The 17,915-nt window shown below is 35.1% G+C and overlaps 1 protein-coding gene across 6 annotated transcripts in view; it reads right to left on the bottom strand.

Moving 5' to 3' along the window:
* ST7L (suppression of tumorigenicity 7 like) overlaps positions 1-17,915 on the bottom strand; it is a 219,636-nt gene that overhangs the window by 159,780 nt on the left and 41,941 nt on the right. For all 6 annotated transcript variants that reach the window (XM_047869329.1, XM_047869327.1, XM_047869325.1 and 3 more), the window contains exons 12-14: positions 10,118-10,268; positions 5,919-6,011; positions 96-235 (exon numbers count right to left, since the gene is read on the bottom strand). In XM_047869329.1, coding sequence (XP_047725285.1) covers positions 96-235; positions 5,919-6,011; positions 10,118-10,268 — 384 coding nt within the window. The remainder of the gene's footprint in view (positions 1-95; positions 236-5,918; positions 6,012-10,117; positions 10,269-17,915) is intronic.

Here is a 17,915-nt window from a genome sequence, read left to right as displayed (position 1 = left end):
CTTCCACTGATCAACTGGCTTAGCACAAACAGATCAGAGATGGTTTCTTGTGTGTTTTACAAATACTCTACACAAGTCCTTGAGATCATACTTACAGCTTTAGCAAAAACACCCATGATTTCAGGAAACTGGTGTGTGAGAAGAGCTATCATTGCTGTAGAAGAACACAGTCCTGCTGTGAAATGGATGAAAAAAGGAAGCTCCTTCTTTGGGTAAACAGAAACATGATGAAAGGCTGCAAGGGAGAAAAGGTTGAAATGGATTTTATTTAAGAATACAGTGTAAGCCAGTTTTAATATTTTCAAACAAAGTTTATTTTTTAAAACTAAAAAGGAAAATCTTTTTTTTTTTTTTAAAAGAACAAGGCATCTCGGGATAGCAAGATAGAAGAGAGTTATTCATTATTTATTCCAGCATCAACAGCCTATCTACGGAGCCAGATGACTGTGCTGGGGACTAAGAATAGGATGGCATCGTGGGAAAGAACATTAATTGTAAAGTCATGCTGAGGTGCTTTTGAAAAAGAGCTTTGTCACTTATTAGCTGTGTGATCTTGAATAAGTTGCTAAACCCTCTCATAGTTGCTATGGAGTTGTTATGATGAACACTGTAAGTCCTTACTAAATGTGAGTTGTTATAATTCTTGTTCTTTAGGAGCTCAGAGACAAGTACAGAATCGAGAGACAGATGTGTGGTTGCAGATTTCCCAGAACCACAATTTTACCCAGTTATTAATAAATGTTCTATCTGTAGCATTTCATAGAGCACTATAAAACCTGAACTAGAACACCAAAGCCCTAGGATTCTGATCATAAACCAAGTACCCTGTCTTCTTTTACCACATTCACACATTAAATCAGGGATTATTTTTCTAAAGACTGGATATTCCATTACTAACAGTATTCAAGCATTTATATCTTATTTGAAATTTGATTGAAAATACCCGCATACAAATGCTGATGAGCGTATTACCATGCTTGGCACATAGTAGGTGCTCAATAAACGTCTGTTAAACTGAGAGCTATTCTGGGACTTCATTAGTCCAGTAAGTTGACTGCTCAGGGCTGGACACAAACCCAGGAATTCCTGATGTAATATCCTACATAAGTAAGGGATGACTAATTCAGTGCTGAATCAAGGTCAGCTATAAATTTCACTTTTTTAAACACAATGATTCACAGAGAAGATTACACCTAAGTTTCCTTTGGTAGCCATATTTTTTATGTCTTATACTATACTCTGAAAGAATATGCCAAAAACCAAACTCATTAAAAATCCAGAAAATTTCCAGAGGCTTGAATCACTTTTAAAGTAGAAACACACCAAATCTGAACTTTTTAAAAACGTTAGAAACATTAGAAGCTACGGACAACATTGAACTTTCAGCACCCAAAAAACCAGCAGTCCCTTTTGCCCTGTCCCTCAGCCATGAGAAGACAACTTCTTCCAGCAAACCAAGAGAGGCAAACCATCGTACTTGCAAAGACAGGGAACACTTAAATATACCAATGGTCACTAATACTCTTATTATGTGACAGACGGCAACATTAATAAAGTTAATCAAACTGTATGGCATTTTATGGCTCACAAAGTGCTTTAATTTACATTAGTTTGATTTTTTCCCAATTTCCCTAAGAGATAGATATTATTTCCACTTTATAAGGCAGAAAACTATATAGCTTTAGTAAGATAATCTCCTAAAATATGAAATTTTTATACTATAGGAGAGACTTAAGTTTTTCTTTTTGGATTGCTTTCTGTAGATTCACTTGTCAGTCAATGTTTGGCTAATACATCAATATAATGGATGACTAGTACAGAAACACTCCCTTGGAAGTAAAGTTCAAATTTCATCACTGGCTTGTAGAGAAAAATTTATCAGGAGGCATAAAAGACAACTAAATAGCTATGTGAACTAAGGGAATAGTTCAAGTCTGAGCTTATGAGGTTCATAAGCAAATTCCAGAATGTTGTAAGTCATATCAAGGTTGAAGGAGAATTGAAAACAAAAAAACATTAAGCACTCCTGGGTATTAGAACTCCACATTATTAAAAATTTGTTCATTCTACCACAGTCAGACACAGACAAATATTCTCAGAACAAACAATATAATCAAACAAAGACCCCAGCGTATCCCTCTTCTCCTACCTCCTGGAATTTGCAAATGTCTAAGTACCCTAGAAATAATAAAGGCCTGCCAAAAAGCAAACTCTCTGTTCTTATAAGCTGGGACTCTGGCAATACGTGCGAAAAACCCTGACTTTATTCATATTACTATGTAAAATTGGCCTTATATCAGGCAACCTTTATAATTTTGGGGAGGGGTATTTTAGGCTAAATGTATTAACCTAATATAATATACTCTTGCATATTGATGTTCCATAATCAAAGATTTATTCTTTTGCCTTATTTCTGTTAAAATGGAAAACAACAAGAGCAACTACTACCAGCACCATCCTAGGAAAGAAAATAAAATTTCTCTCACTAATGACATTCTAACTGCTGAAGTCAATGGATTCTTCTCAGTAATCACCTTCCTTGGTATCAGATACTCCTCCTCACTTGGATTTTTTCCCCTCTTTTTAGTTCCTAGCCTATCTAGTTCTGGTTCTTGTCCTGTCCCTGACCACTACTTCACTGAATCTTCCAGACTCCTTATCAGCCACCCATTCCTTCAACATTTTTGTGCTCCCATGGTTCTGCTCTTAGCTTACTTCTCACTCTACAGTTTCCCTTAGTGATCTCATTCATAGCTAGAAAATGATGACTACCAAGTTGGTTTGGTGAGGTAGAGAGATGTCAAGAGAAAGAGGTATCAGAACCCCTGGCAATTTTGTTTACACAACCTGACCCTGTCCCTAGCCCACAGCTAAATGAACCAGGAATGGACACATGGATTCTGATCCTGTCAGCATCTGATTCTGTCTCCCAGAAGTTTTACAAGCAGGATTGAGTTATTATTCATACTGTACTATTTGCCTGAACTGATGACATGTAAACTAGAGCGATGTAGGGGCATCAAGTTTGGCTACATGAGTGTCTAAGAAGGGAAAGCCAAACTACAACGAGAAAGATATAAAAATGAAGCAGACACACTGAGAGAAGCAGAAAGGAGAGCTCATACAAAAAGGAGATGGCACTGGGGAAGGAAAAAAAAGAAAAGCGAGAATAGGAGAGCCTGAAAAAAGCAGCCTGAGATAAAGATATACAGATAACTGACTCCTGGAAATCTTTATATCCTTCTAGTTTCTGGTTCTAGTCCCTTCTGAGGTCCAACTGTAATTGCTGCCTTGGGATTCTTTGATATAATCCAGTCTTCTAACAAATTCCCTTTAAGTTTAAAACAGCTCTGTATTACTTTTATCTAAAGAATACTTACAACATTTACTATTTATATAATATATATATATATATTTACTATATGTATATTTCTTATAAACATATCTTAGAACCATATATTATTTAGAAATATAAATAATATGTATATATATAATGGGTGTGTGAAACAGATTATGTAATAAGATATTTAAGCATGCATACACATATGCACACACACGTGTGTGTGGGTATGGGTGAAAGGTTACACATACAACATATTCAAAGCCTGAATTTATTTACTTTCCCGACTCCTGTTCCCAAACTTGCTCCTTGTGCTGTATGTTGGATTTACCATTCTTCAAGTCATTCAAGTCAGATTTAGGAATCATCCCTGACCTTAGAGAGATAGGCACTCCCCATTCCAGCTTCCTTAAAATCTATTCCATACACACAGCACTTAACACATTGTTTATCAGTCTTTGTATTAACTCGTAAGCAGTTCAGGAGTTTGGAGTAGGATAAAGAGGAAAAGGTGCTAATATTTAATATTTTTCTTGAGTGCTTACAATATACTTAGCATGTTTATAAGAATGCATTAACAAATTTGACTAATTAAAATATTTACACAATTTTCACGATGAACATTATAGAAATACCCAAAGAGATGATAAAGAGAATCCTGGCCTTCAAGTTTACAATCTAGAAGGGGGAGGTTAAGAAGTTCACAAAATACTTTGAGAGTTCAAAGAAAAGATAGGTAAATTATCTCAGAGGACGGAAGAAAATAAAAGACCCTGGGAGAAAAATATCAGCATACTCAACTTCCATAATCTCTCCTAAATTTTCATCTATTTGTTTGAACTTTTCAGTTCCCTAAATTTGGCGTTTGCAAAACTGCAACTTTCCTCGTTAGACTTGAGCTCTAACCGCCCCAGATCTGTAAAAACTATGGCACAGGTTTATATCACATAAGGAAACATGGTGCTAGTGTTTACACCCTTCAGCATGCTTATTTATTGGTTAAATCATAAAAAGAAAAGTTAAACAGAAATTTACCAGTTCACAGAAAAAAAGTGCAACTCGGACAAATGAATATAGACCATTCTTTTGAGAAGTTTGGCTTCCTGAAAGCAGGGACTCAGTGGGACTTTCAGCAATCATAACCGTACATATTTCTGGTTCTCTTCCTAAGTCTATGACTGCTCTTCTTAAAACTGCAAAGTGTAGTCTCTCCAATTTCATTCTTTGTAAAGACTGTTTTGACAATTCTGAGTCTTTTACCTTCCCATATAAATTTTGGGATCAGCTTGTCAATTTCTGCAAAAATCTCTCCTGGAATTTTGATAGGGATTGTATTGGATCTATAGATCAATTTGGAGAGAACTGTCATATAAATAATATCGAGTCTTCCAATCAATAAACATGGAACGCCTCTCCATTTACTTAGATTTGTCTTTAATTTCTCTCAGCAAATTATGTAGGTTTTTTTTTAGTATACAAGCTTTGCACTTCTTTCATCAAATTATTCCTAAATTGTTTCTTCTTTTTGATGCCACTATGATTAGAAACGTTTTCTAAATTTCATTTCTGGATTGCTTATTCACTGCCAGTATTTAAATATGCAACTGAGTTTTATATTCTGATATTATATCCTGCAACTTTGCTGAACTTATTAGTTCTAATAGTATTTTTATGAATTTCTTAGGATTTCCTACATAGACGATGATGTCATCTATGAATAAAGGTTGTTTTTCTTCTTCCTTTCCAATATGAATGCCTTTTATTTATTTTTCTTGCTTGATTGCACTGACTAGGACCCCTAGTACAATGCTGAAGAGAAGTGGGAGGGGCAGACATCCTTGCCTTATTCCTAACTTAGGGAGAAAGCATTCAGTCTTTCACCACTTAAGTATGATGTCAGTTGTGGGGTTTTTGTAGATGCTCTTTATCAGGTTGAGGAAATTCTCTTTTATTCCTAATTTTTTCAAAATTTTTATCATGAATGGGCGTTGGATTTTTATCAGACCACTTTCTCTGTATCCACTGTCATTTATTCTAATAACATGATGCATTGCCTTTTCAAATGTTAAACCACTTGCATTTGTGAGGTAAATCCCACTTGGTCATGGAGTATAATCCTTTTTATATGTGGCTGGATTCAGTTTGCTAATATTTGTTGAACATGTTTGTATCTGTATTCATGAGGGATATTGTTCTATAGTTTTCTTTTCTTGTAATGTCTTTGGTTTTGGTATCAGGGTCATACTGGTCTCGCAGAATAAGCTGAGCAGTGTTCCCTCCTCCTTTATTTTCTGAAAAGAGTTTGTGAATGAATGGCATTATTTCTTCTTTAAATGCTTATTAGTTGACTGTTCTTTTAAATATCTTCAATTTTTGTGTTCTTTATCACATCTAACACAGAATTTTACCCCCAAAATACATGGGAATGAACTGAAATTTGCAACTACATCTAAGAAATGGCTAAAATAGTATTTTAAACAGTATCCTGAATTTCAACCAAAGGCACTTTTAACATGAGAAAATACTAAACAATCTCACAACTACTTTTAAGTTTAGGAAAACTAGAATATTTACTTACTAGGTAATAGCTCTCTATCAGCAGTCTCTGTGCAGCTGGGATAAGGGTAAAATAGATGGCCTTTCTCTAAAGGGTATGGAATCATTCTAAAAGCTGAGGAAAAAAAATATATAGTTTGACATTTAATTCAGACTCACTTTCATCCCATACTACAAAGCAAAGCTACTGTGGAGACATATTTTTACAAAATTTTCATACAGCATTTATTAATTCCTTTAGAGATATCTTTTAGATGAAAGACACAAAGGAAGCAAAAGAAGGAATAAGGGGAAGAATAAGATGTATTCAGAGCATGAAGGGAGTAGTGGATAACAAGGTTGCTGAGTCCTTCTTGCCTCTGTCTCCTCACTACAAACACAACAGACTTAACTCTGTGGGTATAACTTCCTTTTCTTCCAGGAACCTTCATAAAATTGCAACATGTATCACTGTTGTTACCATGACTGTTGGCAACCCAGAAAGAGTTCCCAATGGGTACTAACTTCATGTATTAGATGTCACCAAAGTTTTCTTCAAGCAGAATTTAATTTAGTTCTGAGGTCACCAAAGTATGGCCCTTTGGCCAGATCTGGACCACTATTTATGTTTGCAAATAAAATTTTGTTAGAATACAGATGTTAAAACTGCTTGTTCATTTATATATTATGTTAGGCTGCTTTCATGCTACAAGAGTTGGGTAGCTGTAACAGAGACTATGGCTCACAAAGACTAAAGATTTACCATCTGCCTTTTTACAGAAAAAAATTTACCTATCCCTGATCTAGATTATCACCAACTCTTGAAGACTTCTTAAAGGGGGAATCTTTGTTTACCTACTTAACTAGCTAAGTATTCATCAAAACTGTGATTAAGTTTTGTTTTTCCTTTAGTGCTTAGCTCTATAAACTTTTGTCAAGGGGTGCATAGGTGGCTCAGCTGGTTAAGTGTCCGACTCTTAATTTCAGCTGAGGTCACGATCTCACAGTTCGTGAGATACCAGGATCAAACCCGGTATCGGACTCTGTGCTGACAGCATGGAGCCTGCTTGGCATTCTCTCTCCCTCTCTCGCTGCCCCTCCCCTGCTCACACTCTGTCTCTCTCTCTCAAAATAAATAAATAAACATTTAAAAAAACTTTTGTCAAAATATGAATTTTGTTCTCCACAATAAAAAGTGGGGATTTGTCCAAAGTCACAAAGTAAATCAGTGGTAACACTAGAAAAATCATTCATAAAGAAGACTATTTATGAAATTCAGTGTAAGTCACATCCTTATTGAAAACCTCTTATGTGCCAGGCAGACCATTAGGCACTGAAGACACATACAGGATCAATGAGATAGAGTACCAGGCTTTGAGGAGCTTCTAGACTACTAGAGAGACAGCAAAAAGAAGCCTAATGACACAAAGACGTTCTGCTCCTCAGTTTTATTAGTCCCAATTTCATTAATCTGCATATTGTCAGAGGTAAGCATAGTGTCTGACTCTTAGCAAGTAGTTAATGCATAGATTCCCAAATTCTCTTTGCCTCAAGGATACATGGTGCCCTTCATGTCTCAGTAATTTTTTATGATGCCCCTAGGCTGAAAGAAATATAACAATTCCACTTAAGTAGTGGATCCAAACAACTTTAAAGGTTTGTGTGCTAACAACTTAGCAGTGAATTAAAAAAAAAAAAAAACAAAAAAAAACTTAAAGGAAAAAATAATTATTTCATTTTTTAAAAATATTTTAATTTTTTAAAGTAATCTCTACCCCCATGTGGGGCTTGAAACTACAATCCCAAGATCAAGAGTCACATGCTCTACTCACTGGGCCAGCCAGGTGCCCCCAATTATTTCATTTTTAAACAACCATCTTTTCTTACTAGTGGGATGTATGTACCTGTTGGGCGCTGCATACCTTTTCAAACCTTGGAGTCAGATTGGACACTGCCATCGTCATTTCCTGTTCCACACTGATTTGTGTGTGTGTGTGTGTGTGTGTGTGTGTGTGTGTGTGGTACTTCTTTTAATCACAGCAGCTAATAAAAAACCGAGCTTTGCTAAGCTTTGACAATATCAAAAGAAAGAGACAATGGAGAGCCACCTAATGGTGAAACCTTGAACTACATGGAACTAACAATGATACCTGACACATATTGAGTATTACTGTTGTTTCCACTGAAATTTTTAAATATGCCATGGCACTCTTATGAATTTGCTGCAACGCCCCAAGGTGCCTCAGTGCAAAGTTTGGGAACTGAGGGGGATCAACCAACTCCAGTTAATGAGTATTGAATTTATTTTTGAATTTTTAATGGTAGCAGAAATGCACTTTCCAAGACAATTATTATAAAAATTCAACTGATGAAACATTTTGATCAAGCTTTTTCATTTTCTAAATGATTTTAAGAAGTTACAAATAAGAGATCTGGTAGTTAATTGAAAAACAACCTAGTTCTCCAAAGAAGATATACAAATGGCCAATTAGCACATTAAAAAAAGTTCAACAGCACTAATTATAAGGAAAATACAAATCAAAACCACAATGATATACCACTTCACACCCATCAGTGTGGCTATTAAAAAAAAAAAGGCAAGTGTTGACAAGGGTATAGGGAAAGTGAAAACCTGTGCATTGCTGGTGGAATGTAAATGGGTGCAGATGCCATAGAAAATAGTATGACAGTTCCTCAAAACATTGAACATAGAATTATATAATCTACCAGTTCCACTTCTAGGTATATACCCAAAAAAACTGAAAGTAGGAACTTAAACAGATATTCGTATACCCATGTTCATAGCAGCATTATTCATAATAGCCAAAAGGTGGAAACAACCCAAATATCCACTGACAGATGACTATATAAACAAAGTATGGTGTATATATACAATGGAAGATTACTCAGCCCTAAGAAGTAATGATTTTTTGACACATGCTACAACATTATACTCAGTGAGGTAAGCCTGATTTAATGAGACAAAGATTGTACAATTTCACTACAGAAGATACCTAGACTAGTCAAACTTATAGAGACAGAAAGCAGAATAGTTACCAAGGGCTGGAGAGGAAGGAAGAATGGGGAGTCATTATCTAATGGGTATAGAATTTCAGTCTGGGATGATGAAAATGCTCTGGGAATAGAAGATGGTAATGGTTGCACAACAATGTGAATGTATATAATGTCACTGAACTATACATTTTAAAATGGCTAAAATGGGGGCACCTGGCTGGTTCAGTGGGTGGAGCATGTGATTCTTGATTTCGGGGTTGTATGTTTGAGCCCCACGCTGGGTGTAGAGATTAATTAAGAAAAATCTTGCGGGGGGGCGCCTGGGTGGCTCAGTCGGTTGAGCGTCCGACTTCAGCTCAGGTCATGATCTCACAGTCCATGAGTTCGAGCCCTGCATCAGGCTCTGTGCTGACAGCCTGGAACCTGCTTCGGATTCTGTGTCTCCCTCTCTCTGACCCTACCCCGTTCGTGCTCTGTCTCTGTCTCAAAAATAAATAAACATTAAAAAAAAAAAAAAGAACAAAATCTTGGGGCATCTGGGTGGCTCAGTCGGTTAAGCATCTGACTCTTGATTTTGGTTCAGGTCATGATCTCACCGTTTGTGAATTCGAGCCCCACGTCAGGCTCTGCACTAACAGTGAGGAGCCTGCTTGGAATTCTCTCTCCTCTCTCTGTCCCTATCCCACTCACTCTCTCTCTCTCAAAATAAATAAATGAGCTTAAAAATAAAATAAAATCTTTAAAAATTTTTTTAAATTAAAAAAATAAAATGGTTAAAACAGTAACTTCTATGTTATGTGTACTTTACCACAATAAAAAGAATAGATTGAAAAAAAAGAATAGATTTGATATTAGTTGTGAGGAAAATAGTTTCATGATGTATACATCTGAAAATAAAAGTCTAACTTAAAAAATATTAGAACAATAACTCAACCACATTAAAAAGCTTATAAACCAAGGGATGTAAGTTTTCATTTTCTTTCCTTACAAATATGTAATTTAAGTGAACATATGACAGAATACCATAACGGCTTCTCATTCTGCTTTTCCTAAATATGGCATCAGTATAAGTACATTATGCATTTCTCCTACAAATAAACCAAATAAACACCTCTGAGTTCACTTTGAAACCAATCCTTACAGAAACTCAGAAATCTCATTTAAAAGGGCTGCCTGTGGATGCAATGAATAGTTGAGAGATTAGTGGGACATTTGGAGAATACTTACTGCCTTCCCACGTACACTGTAACAGATTCAGAGCACCTTCTATTCTCTTCCAATGCTGAAGATGGAAGAAAGCATAGGCAATTGCTTCACTATCACCTCGTTTCAGAATGTGTTCTGGAGGTAAAATTAGACTCTTCATCTCTAGTAAATACTAGAAAAATGACACACAGAGAAACACACCACAGAAAAGAGAAAAATTAAATTATGTTACATTCAAACAAAAAATGTAGACTCAAATTTTATAAAGTCCATTTGATTAAAAAAAAACACACACACATTAAGCTACTTGAGATGACAAGAGGGTCATACTGATAGTATGTGTATAAAAAATGCTTGTATATGCAAATTCCAAAAATCAGAATATCCCTAAAGGCAGAAATAAGGAGATAAATGGCTTATGTATGACCTTGCTAAATACAAAATAGAAACTCAAGCTGAGGAAATAATGTGAAAGCAAATATCTATTTTTCCAAAAGAAAATTAAGTATAAAAATGATAAAATACAATTTTGGAAACATTTTGTGGTGACATTGAATTCTTTTTTCTCTTATTCCCATTTTACAAGTGAGGAACTTAATTGTGAATAAGTTCAATTAAATTAATATTTACTGAGTGCAAGTACTATATCTATTAGGAAACACTATATTCTCTGGAACTTCCTAATGTAATGAGAAAGACAGATTTTTTTTAAGTTAATAATTATAACAAGACTATGCTTTATTAGAGATATAAACAGTGTATACAGGAATTTGGATTGAAGGTATTCATGTTTTTTGGTTTTTCTTTAACAGCTTTATTGAGACATAATTTACATACTTTACACTTCACCCATTTAAAGTGTACAACTCAATGGTTTTTAGTATATTCACAGATATATATAACCATTACCACAATTTTAGAACATTTTCATCACTTCAAAAAGAATCCACATCCTCTTATTACCCTCTAATCAAGCAACCATTAATCTGCTTTGAATCTCTATACATTTGCCTGTTCTGGTTATTTCATACAAAAAGAATTGCATAATATATGGTCTATTGTAATTGGTTTATTTCACTTAGTATAATGTTTTCATGGTACATCCATGTCGTATCATATACCAGTACCTCATTCCTTTTTGCAGCTGAATAATATTCCATTATATGGATATACCACACTTGTTTATCATTCATTATTTGATAGACATTTGGTTGTTTTCACCTTTTGGCTATTATGAATAATGCTGCAGTAAACATTCACATACAAGGTTTTATGTGAACAGAAGTTTTCACCTCTCTTGGGTATATACCTAGCAGTGAAAGTGCTGGATCATACGATAACTCTATGTTTAGGAGGTATTGGTTATGATTTAGGTGGTGAAAATAAACCACTTGATGGCATTTGGGATTTGAGCTTATAGATAAAGACAGGTAAAATATGGATGAACAGATTGGGCAGTGGGGTGGGAAAACACAGGGGTTGGAGTACAGGCCAACCTGAACAAGGTCAAGAAAGTACAGTGCAAGACACATTTAAGGAATTAGTGGATGTGCCTATTAAAGAAGTTATAACCTATCAGTTCTTATTCACACATGAAAATTAAATGCTACCTTAAATTCTTAAGGAAAATACTTGCCTTAATATTGCAATCCACAACAAAAGCAGTATAATCAAATGTACTAATTACATAAAGGTGCAAACTTAACCATCTGTTTATCATCTTTACTATTAAAGTGGTCAACTTAAAACAAAACCTTCAAAAATATTTAGTTAGCTAAATACTTCCTCCAAAGACTAAGACCAGAGTATACTTCCCCTACTAAAACAGTTCGAAACAACCTCTTTGGTTCTATATAATTTGATAGCAAATTATGTGTCATAATGTCTAAACCACATTATTTTCTGTTATAAAAAGAGAAACACTCCTGAGATGTGTCATAAATGATACATTCTCACACTTGGGCTGTTATACAAACTAAGGAGATGAACAACACAAAGAGCTGAATTTGTGAAACATGTTTCAAAACTGCTACAAGCAGGAAGAAACAAAAAGGTGTAGTGACTTCAAAATTTAAGCCTTAGGCTATTAATCAACCTATATGTATACATTGTATCAATATATCTAAAATAATTTTTTTTTGTTTATGAAATGTGCCTTTCCAATACTAAGTTTAATGCCCATCTTTAATTACTCTTACTCCTATACCTCAATAAAGCTGGGGGAAAAAAAAGCTCCTCTTAATCTTGATGTCTCTGGCTCTCTCCTAAAAGTATAAGAATGCAGTCTGCTCATCAATTTATTTTAGCAGATGTCACAAGCTATGAGATTATTTACTAATCCAGTTTGGGGACTTAACATTTCCCATTCAGTTTCTTAAAGGAATGCAGCAGAGGTTGTGTCTTGGTCAAGCAAAGCCCATTTGCTGCCTGGTTGGGTTCTCTCCCCTTAGTGCCTTGGGCCTATATTCAGGAGGGTAATATTCTTTCTAATCCCCTCTAATCCTTGCCCATTTTTTTAAAACACAGTAAAAGATCACTCGCACCAGGCGGCTGTGGGAAAATGGACTCAAATAGCTGACCTCTGACATGACTCCTTATGTTCTTAGCAAGTGCGCTAAGAGCTTCTTCAGTAGGAAGCAAAAAAAATGCAACAATCACAGTGGAATCTCCATCATAAAAAGAGTATCTCATTTTCAGAAGAAAACTGTTTTAATAAATAAACCAAGCCCTTTCTATTAAAACTCTGCTTCATTTCACAGGTAGAGGAGATAAAATATCCCAAATTATTTTCAATGAGTTTTAGAACCCTGAAGTTTTAAAGCTTTACACTAAACCCTATCTTGGTAGTCACATAGCAAGTGGTAAGCAAAAGATATTCAGTTAACAATTATCCAGGAGATATCAAGTTAAAACGTTAAGAAAATACTTGAACAGCAACTGTATATCTGTATTTTCACTGTTTAATAATCTAAGTGCCAATTCTGATAGTAATCAAACACATATGGCACATATATTAGGAAATGATACTTAAGTTTATATTTTAAAATCTTTGCTATTTAATCATGAAAAAAAATCTCTTTTGCTATCTTATTTTTCATTATCATGTCTTACCTACCACCAAAGGTCCTTTCCAATTTGACTTTAAGGCAAAGCAATTTTTATTTTTTCAGTTTCTAATAAACTACTGAATTAAAACTGCACCCTCAAAATATAAGGGAAAATTTTCAGTTTAAGGAAAATATATTTAAAATATGTTAAAGGATTATTACTTATTTTATATCCTTCACAAACTGCTACTCAGGAATTCCTGCCCCCCAGTATAAGCTGTAAGTTACTACACAATGGAAATTATATCTTTCGTATTCTACTATAGCACCTAGCACACTACACTAATCAAAGTAGGCATTTAAACACTAACTGACTGACTTGATCTCATATATATAGTTAAAATGTCTTCAAACTCATACTTATATTTCAGTTTTTACTTAAAGATATTGTTTAACTCTCTAGGCAAACTAAAAACAAAACAAAACAAACTTCTACCTAGACTTTACTTTTCCATGAATAAAAATAGGAGAGGTTGAAAACTGAAGAGTGGTTGGTTTGGTTTGGTGTTGGTCTTTTTTTATGCTTCTGAAAGTACATGCTTAGTGTTCTAAAGTTCAAACATTGCAGAGTTACATAGGAGAAATAATATATTAATAAATTGGAGGATAAAAGAGTAAAGAAAAAAGGTAATCCAAGTTATATTTGTCTGGATTTCTTTAAGCATAACATCCTTAAAAACAGGATCAAACTTTTATATAACTCACTTTTTACTTCACAATACATCTTTACATCTCATCCTGTCTCTAACAGATCTCATTATTTTTAATTGTTGTATAGTATTCCATTAAAAACTGAGTTATTTTATAAGTTAAGAAATAAGGTCATGCTGAAATTGTACTACCATTCTTAAAAGGTCAAAAATAATAACATTAAGCAAAGCTTATAAAAATGTTAAGTAAAATGGCTTTAAAATTCCAAAAAATGATGGGATCTAAAATTTCACTTTCTTTAACTTAGACAGGTCTTTATAGCAATGTAGGTCTAAAACACAGACATGTCTACTTACCAAACATTTACTGCATGTCCGTTATGTTCTAAGCAGCATTTCAGACATAAAATGGTAAGTAAAACAAGAATTCTGCTTTTTAAAAAGCTCATAGGGAACTAAGGAAGAAACATACAAATAGACCAAAAAACAAGCAAAACAAAACCCAAGACATGATTAAAGCATTGAAGGAACAGAGAAAAGAGAGTCATTATCTCTGCTTAGGAAAAATGATAAAAGATACTTCTATACAGGAGGCAACAGATGAGCAGAATCCTGAAGAATGAGTAGAAAGTTGCCATGTAGAGGAGAGACTGAGCATATATACAAAGGTAGGGAGACATGATGAGACATGACCAATCTCAGGAATAACAAGATAAGGAGCAAAGCAGAAGTAGCAAGGAGTAATGTTGGAGACAGATATCCGGCCCAAACTGGGAAAGGCTTCTGTATACGCAATACTAAGGGATTGGTCCTTATCTGAGAGATGATAGGGAATAAGAAGGGCTCTTCAAGCAGAGCAAGTTTTGCTATTTAGGTAGATAACTATGGCAATGGCCAGAGTGGAGATGGGTTTATAGCAGGGAAACCAGTAAGAAGTATGTTTTAATCATCCAAGTAAAAGATGGAAAGTATTTGAAATAATTTCTATATCTTTATGTGTGTGTTTAGAAATGCATAGAAAGGGCACCTGCGTGGCTCAGTTGGTTGAACATCTAACGTGGGCTCAGGTCATGATCTCATGGTTCCTGAGTTCAAGCCCTGCATCGGGCTGAGTTCGAGCACTGCATCGGGCTTGCACACGGTCAGTGTAGAGCCCACTTCAGATTCTCTGTTCCCCCCTCTCTTTCTGTCCCTCCCCTACTTGCACTCTCTCTCAAAAATAAAGAAATGCATATAATATGTCTGGCCATCACAGAACCAAACAGAAACAGTGGTTGCGTGAGAGAAGTAGAATTGGGAGAGAAAGAACAGGACTTTTTATTCTATAAACTGCTAAAGGGTCTGATTTCTTTTTAAAAAAGCACTCGTTACTTTTATAACAACAATGATAATGTTTTAAAGAACAGGTAGTGAAGACAAACACTGGTCAGTGACAAAGGGAATGGAGTAGGTGACTAGATCTGAAAGACATTTCAAAGGTTATAATATGAGTTAGTAATTTGGAAAGGGCAGAAGATTAATGATGAGAAGATGATAATGAAGCCATAAACCAAATTATAATAATAAGTTAGGACAGGCAAGTTGGAGAAGAAACTTATAAATAAAAATTTAAAAATTCAGTTTGAGACATATTGAAGAGGCTGAGGTACCAACCAGATATCCAGGTAAAAATTTCCACAACCAGATAGAAACACAAGTTTATAGACAAGGAAGGAAGCCAGATTTATAAGATACAGGTTTGGAAATTATCAGCAAATAAAATATAATAAAAGACATAAACCAAGGCCGGTACCCACTACACTATGCTGCAGGACCTTCCATATTACCTCGGAGTCACCTTACTGTTCTATCTGGAACAAATCAGAAATTGTAGGAACAATTTGTATTCAACTATTGACAATATACTCAGATGACTATTCAAGTCTCTTGCTTTTTCCTAAAAATAAAAAATTAAAGCTACTTTGGAAAATAGCTTATAAATAGCTATAAATAGTTTAAAAAAAAGACATAATAATGTATGTTTTTTTTAATCTAAAACCATACCTATGCTTACACTCAAATTCACTTTAACTTTGAATTGCTTTGATCTTTATAATTTATCTTTAGATTACTTTGTTTCTATTACTTTGTAAATCTTACAACAGCTTTTGACCAAAAGCAATATAATTCTGACCTGAAGTAATGATAATGCTTTATAATCTTCTTCTTAAAAGCAGAGGTTAAAGAAAAATCTCTCTGAAGGCATCTGAAATTAAGGTACTTTGCTCTTGATCAGTCATGCACATCAAGAACCAATTTATCTCTGCAATTAGTTTTCTCAGTGCACATTCTATGAGATTGGACAGGCAGGCTGAATGCAAAGAGTCCACATTGATGTGTATTGGGGGAAGACTAAAGACAGTTCCCAGATAGAAAGTAAACAGAACAGCTGTATGAATAAACTGAAAGAAAATATAACACTCCTAGCAGTCTCAGGAGCAAAGGGAAAGTGATATTCTATTGCAAGGAGAGGGAAGGGAGACTAGAGAGGGCATTTGCCACAGGAAAACTTCTTTCCACATCATCCTACAGAGCAGTACCTCAAGAGAGAAGTGTTTTCTAGATCAACTCTTCCACCTAGACCACACCATAACATAACAGAAAGGCAAAGCCTTCACTGTGCCCTAACTTTGGGTCATGGACTTCAACACCACTTCCCCATTTCTCCCTTTACTACCGCTATGCCACTCAGTCTCGATCAAGTGCCTGTTTCCCTCTCATCTTTTGTATATGCTGCTATAATATAGGTAATCTGACCAATGAAATGTAAGCTTGAGGGGCGCCTGGGTGGCTCAGTTGGCTGAGCGTCCGACTCTTGATTTCAGCTCAGGTCCTGATCCCAGCTTCATGGGATTGAGCCCCACATCGCACTTCACCCTGAGCATGGAGCCTGCTTGAGATTCTCTCTCCTTCTCTCTCTCTCTCACTCCCTCCCTCCCTCTGTCCCTCTCCCCTGTTCATGCTCTATCAAATTAAAAAGAAGAAGCAGGAGGAGAAGGAAGAGGAGGAGAAGAAAGAGGAGGAGGAGAAGAAGAAAAAAGAAAAAAGAAATGTGAGCTTGCTGCTCAAGAGCTGGTATCTTCTATTAGTGGATGGGACTCAGAACATCCTACATGCTTCAATTTCTGATCAACCAAAATGAATTTTACCTTTTCTGTATCAATTTATTTTTAAAATTCCCCTTGCACTTAAAGAAGCCTCCAGGCATGGTCTGGTTTCTTGAAAACACAAAACAGCTTTTGTTATAAAATAAGAACTAATAACTTTTCAAAGCTACAGATAACATATTCTGAAACATGTACTCAAATTGTTATTGTTTTGTTTTTAAATGTTCTCTTCCCCCAAGAGCTTCTACTACAAGACGCAAATTATCTTCAGGGTATTAACTAATTCAAATTAGTTAACTGCTGTCTCAATATCTTCACTTTTACCTCATCTCAACAAAAGAATCCCCAAATCTGACACATGCTAAGGCCATGAGCACTAAAGTAATACTCCTAAGAAAAAGAGTTCATAGAGGAACAGCTTAAACAGGAAGCAAAAATGGTAATGGAGGTGTAATAAAGCAATAATCACCATGATCAGTACTGTTGCCTGACACTCAGACATTGTGTTAAGTGCTTCATATATATCAACGCATTTAATCAGAAGGCATGATACTTTGACAGTGCTTTCCATGCTGAGTCAGATTCTTTTACCTTTACTGATGTACCATAAAATGCACGTATCTTAAGCATGCAATTTGATGAGTTTTGACAAATGTAGACAAGTCACACACCAATGAAGACACAGAACATTTCCACTACCCCAGAAAGTTCTCCTTTCCAGTTAATTCCCTACCTTTACTACCTGAAGCAACAACTGTTCTAATATCTACCAGCCCAGATCATATTTCGACACCACATAAGTGGAATCATTCAGTATGTACTCTTTTGTACACATTATATTCTTGAGTTTATCCATAGTTTACTTGTATCAGTTCTTTCTTTTTGTTGCTGAAAAGTATCCCAGTGAATAAATATA

This window comes from Prionailurus viverrinus, chromosome C1 (assembly GCF_022837055.1).
Source record: "Prionailurus viverrinus isolate Anna chromosome C1, UM_Priviv_1.0, whole genome shotgun sequence".
Taxonomy (NCBI): domain Eukaryota; kingdom Metazoa; phylum Chordata; class Mammalia; order Carnivora; family Felidae; genus Prionailurus; species Prionailurus viverrinus.
The sequence above is the reverse complement of the archived record's forward strand: the minus strand, read 5'-3'. Positions and strand labels throughout refer to the sequence as shown.